Source organism: Babylonia areolata, chromosome 26, assembly GCF_041734735.1.
Source record: "Babylonia areolata isolate BAREFJ2019XMU chromosome 26, ASM4173473v1, whole genome shotgun sequence".
Classification (NCBI taxonomy): Eukaryota; Metazoa; Mollusca; class Gastropoda; order Neogastropoda; family Buccinidae; genus Babylonia; species Babylonia areolata.
The window spans coordinates 45371756-45376755 of record NC_134901.1 but is presented as its reverse complement, the minus strand read 5'-3'; the positions used below and the strand labels follow the sequence as shown (position 1 = coordinate 45376755).

The 5000-nt window shown below is 44.5% G+C and overlaps 1 protein-coding gene across 4 annotated transcripts in view; it reads left to right on the top strand.

The window, feature by feature from the left end:
• Window positions 1-1882: 1882 nt before the first annotated feature.
• The window catches only part of LOC143300593 (uncharacterized), a 21190-nt gene continuing 18072 nt past the window's right edge, over window positions 1883-5000 (top strand). For 2 of the 4 annotated variants that reach the window (XR_013057672.1, XM_076614368.1), the window contains exons 1-2: window positions 1883-1970; window positions 4119-5000. The exon at window positions 4119-5000 is cut by the window's right edge and continues 142 nt beyond it. Coding sequence is in view for 3 of the 4 variants with exons in the window: in XM_076614368.1 (XP_076470483.1) it covers window positions 4843-5000 (158 nt within the window). In the remaining variant the exon portion in view is untranslated. Of the gene's footprint in view, window positions 1971-2796; window positions 2847-2882; window positions 2967-4118 lie in introns of those variants that run through there. The other 2 variants (XM_076614370.1, XM_076614369.1) reach the window with 2 other exon arrangements.

Genomic DNA, 5000 nt, shown 5'->3' with positions numbered 1-5000 from the left:
ACACACACACACACACACAGACAACCGAACACCGGGTTAAAACATAGACTCACTTTGTTTACACAAGTGAGTCAAAAAGAAAAGAAAAAAAAGAAAAGAAAAAAAAAAAAAAGAAAAAGAAAAAAAGTTCATGTTATGTATCAGAGGAAAAGTATATTATAAGAAAAAGTCTAAAGAGGTTGTGGTGTGTATTGGATGAGTTGTCATGGGAAGGAGAATATGTATATGCATATCAACAAGTAAACGAAGTCTATACATTAGACTTGTAATTTGTCTTGAATGTGCTGTGTGTGTGTCGTGTGTGTGTGTGTGTGTGTGTGTGTGTGTGTGTGTGTGTGTGTGTGTGTGTGTGTGTGTGTGTGTGTGTGTGTGTGTGTGTGTGTGTGTGTGTGTGTGTGTGTGTGTGTGTGTGTGTGTGTTGCCAGTGGGTGAACTGATGTGCGTGCGAGCCAGCACGCGTGCGTGTGTAACCTAAAAACGACGGATATTTCCTGGTCAGCTATTGTTTGTATTTCGCACAATGCCACACACACACAAATTAAGGTTGTCCCAGGCAAACCTACACAGTTTAAATAGCCGCCCATGCCCCTGTATTGTCCCTGTTCATCACGACTTCAGTTCCAGTTGTCACCTCAGTGTGACATCCTCAGTGGGCCAGCGGACCGGACGGAGGACAGAGTCTATATAATGCGTCATGGTTTCTCTTCTGTGGGATTCGCTGGCCAGACAGAATCACTTTATGCATGTTTTGCATCACGGCTTGGTCTTGAGTTTGTATGTTTTATTCAGTGTAAAGCGTGGTGAGCCCCGCCATTTGAGATGGGGTGACTGCGCTATATAAGCCTGCGTTATATCCCTTATTATCATTATTATTGTTATTGCTATTATTATGGAATGCGTTATTATCTTCTTTGATAATATTATCCGTATTAAATGTGTTATAATAATAATAATAATAATATTATTATTATTATTATTATTATTATTATTACCACCTAATCTAATAAAGTTATGGTGGCGTCTATAACTGACAGTTTGACACTCTAGCTTGACTTGAATGTGTCTGGTGTAGGTAGGCTATATATACCAGCTGCCACAGATGTTTCTGGCAGGTCTTTCTAATTCACCTCAGTGTTCCACGATACAGATACACGATATACTGTTAGTCTCAACACTGAAGAGAAATGCACGCGTGGCGTACGCTACACAAACAATGCACGGTATCTAAACCGACATGGAATGGGTCACAGCATGCACCAATATGACCGGTAATAATCATCACTTCTCCTGAGCATGATTCTGACGGAAACAGGAAATAAGTAACTTGGCACATTTTCAGAATCTTTGGCGGACGGAAGGGAGAAACCTGACTGGCACCATGCTGGCACCTTCAGAATAGTGACTCGAAAGAACGAGAAAACCTATTTTTATTGTGCGTAATTCTGACTGCAAGCTGCATGGCACTCGATCAACCCAGATTTTGCAGGTTCCAAAGTGTCCATGAATGCATGAAAAGCGTTTATTTATTTATTTGCTTATTCATTCATTCATTTATTTATCTATCTATTTATTCATTTCTTTCTTTCTTTATATTTTGAGGGGCGGAGTAAACTGCGCAATGGCCCAAGACTACGACACAGCCGAGTTTCAAAGTTGCTCAGTCATTCTCGCCAACGAAGGGAAATTTGAATTGTTCACGTTTGGTTAGGTTATTATGTTGATAATGCTGGTTCTTTATGTACCGTATGCTGCGACTTTGGGAAAGACAACAGGTACGGGTAGTTTGGGCAACTGAGACATTCGGAATATCCACTTTTGATTCGAAGCAGTATACTTTCGATTTTGAAGGCTTCCCTTCCGGGTTTTGGATTAGGGGAATCCCCAGTTCGCCATGTTGAGACCAGCGACACACTACACAACTATGGCAGTTCGCTGCGTGCTGTGCTGTTCGGAGGGAATTTCTGGGCAAGGTATGTAGCCATTGCTTTACGTTATCGCGTCACGGCCATGTTGCAGTCGTTAACTTGGAAATAATCATCAATGTGAGCTGAAAAAAGAGCGGGGAAAGAACACGGTTACTTGGCATTCTGCAGTCTGCAGCAGTGCAGTTTCGCTCCGTCTCAGTGGACAGTCCATGTTGAAAAAAAAAAAAAAATCCTTCGATGAGTCATTGAATCGATTTCCCCAGTTGTAGCTTTTCGCATGCCGCATTGCGAATGCTGCCTAGCAGACTGTGGTTAGAGAAACCCAGAAAAGGTCTGGCGTAATAGGTATTCTTTCCCGGTTCCCCTTAATAAGAAAATGTCATCACAAGGGGACTGCGGAGTAATTTAATTCAGACAGTCGGATCTTGACCCGGTTGAGGTTGTGGAAAAGAAAACAAGAAACGGAAAAAAGAAGAAGAAGAAAAAAAGAAAAAAAAGGGGAGATGGTGGTTGGGGTTGTAGACTAACATGGTTGTGGAAGAGAGTGATTACTACATGTATCAATATGTTTTATTCGATACATCTATTTATAATCCATGTAGAACATTCTAACCCAAAAACATAGCGGCATACGTTCGCCCAGAAACCAGTCATTATTCAGGCAATCTGAAACCGTCGGAGTAGGCCAGAATGTACCCAATAACTTCCTCGTTGCTATCTATATCCTCTAGAAGGTGACCAGATGGAAAATCCAGTTTTGACAAAGGGGGAGTGTGGGGAAGGTATGGAAAGGTTGAGAGGGTTGACGTGTGTGTGTGTGTGTGTGTGTGTGTGTGTGTGTTGGTAGGGGTAGTGGTGTGGGGGCAGAGGGTGTCGAAAGTGTTGAGGACCAGTGGTGTGGTGGTTGGGGGGACAAGAAAGGTGAAGGGGGCAGGCAGGTAGAGTGTTGTGACTGTTGTCACAGTCAGTTGAATCATGAAGTTGTCATGCCTCTGGTGGGAGTGTCTGGGACAGCTTTTGATGTTCGCTTGAGTGCAGATGGTGTGTGCTTTGTCATGTGTGTGGGCTTGTGTTTAGGTGGTCTGTGTTGTTGTCAGCTTGTGAGGTGGTGGTCTGTGACATCAATTTCTGTAAATGTGGGGTGTATGAATTGGTGTCAACGTGTGTACATGTGTTGTGTGCATTGTCAGTTTGTGTCCAGGTGGTCTGAGTGTTGTCAAGATGCGTACAGGTGGAGGGTTTATTGTCAGTGTGTGTACAGGTGGTGTTTGTGTGTTGTTCAAGTGTGTACAGGTGGTGTGTGTGTTGCTCAAGTGTGTACAGGTGGTGTGTGTGTTGCTCAAGTGTGTACAGGTGGTGTGGTGGTATGTTATTTCTGTTTGGACCGGAGGCGTGTGCAGTGTCAGCGTGTGTTCAGGATATGTGTGTGTGTCGTCCAGTGTCAGTGTGTTCAGGATATGTGTGTATGTCGTCCAGTGTCAGTGTGTTCAGGATATGTGTGTGTGTCGTCCAGTGTCAGTGTGTTCAGGATATGTGTGCGTGTCGTCCAGTGTCAGTGTGTTCAGGATATGTGTGTGTGTCGTCCAGTGTCAGTGTGTTCAGGATATGTGTGTGTGTCGTCAACATGTGTGCAGGTGGTGTGGGAGGAAGGTGGCAGAATGGTTAAAAGGCATATCAGCCACTGCAGTGTCTGTGAGGTTCTGGGTTCAAATCCTGTTCTCACCCTTTCAAGTTGAACTGGAAAATCCAAGAGAATGTCTAGTCATTTAGATGAAGCCTAAAAACGGAAGCCTCGTGTGCAGCAGGCACTTGGTGCACGGAAAAAGAACCCACGGCAAGGGAAGTGTTGTCCTCTGGCAAAATCATGTAGAAGAAATCCACTCTGATAGGAACGCAAATTTGCATGCACTCAAGGCCTGACTAAGCGCATTGTGGTTTAGTGTATACATGTGGATTTGTCTGAATACAGTGGTGCCTCCTTGAAAAACTGAAACTGAAACAGTTGGTGTGTATTTGTTGTCTATTTTTATATTAAATTAACTTGCGTATCGAGTAATGATTAATATAAATAGGGTTGATAAGACACAGAGTGACTCAGACTCAAAAAAGATAGATAAAGAATAGAGCTTTGTCTTTTCTTTCACTGGGAACGGTTCCAACATTTTTCTGATACGTTGTGGTTGTGTGTTGCAGTTTCAAGTGGTGCGACTGGCTGGACAGGATAGCGGCCATGAACATCACCAATGCTCAGTGTCGCCCCCATTGTCACCACTCCTTCCTCACCCCCATCCACACGGAGAGAGAGAAGAAACCAAAATGGGAAAATAACGCAGTTTGTGGACCGCGGGAGATGTAAACTGAAACAAAGAGATTATGAAGTGTGGCAGAAAGAAATCTCATTTCATGGCGTCTCTAATGGCCAGTTTTTTGGAGCAGAGTTGTGTGGTGTACGGTGTTCACTGTATATGTTTTGCCCTCTGAAGGCTGTAGGTCTGTGAATCGCTGTTGTTCATGAGTCTGTGGATGTTCTGGGACTATAAAATTCATGACTTGACTCACAGCAGGGCAGTTCAGTGAACTGGAGAAGCAGAATCAGAGTGTGTCACCAAATGTTCAGTGACGGTGACCCACCGTAGGAAATTAACTTTAATTACACATACTGTACAGTGACCCACTGGGGCTGGAAACACGTGATTTTAGGAAAAGATTTTCCTTTTATACAAGTTGGCTGCACACCTTTTATCACTGGTCAAAAAACCTGGAAAAACAACAAGAAATCCCCCCCTAAACCTGTGCATGGCTTCAGTTGCACACTTCATTCAAATCAGATCCAGCTCACCCTGCAACTTGTCTGGATGACTGCCGCCAGATTGTGGGCAGCGTGAGCCAGAGCCGGAGCCGGAGTGGTGTGGTGACGATGGATTGCCTGGAGCAAGCGAGGACGCTGTACGGCGAGTACCATCGCCAAGGCAACAGCCTGTCGCAGGAGAAGCGGGCGTCCATCTACACGGCCATCACCAAGCTGATCCGCACCTCTCTGCTGCAGCAGGGGGGCAACGCCAGCTTCCGGCACCA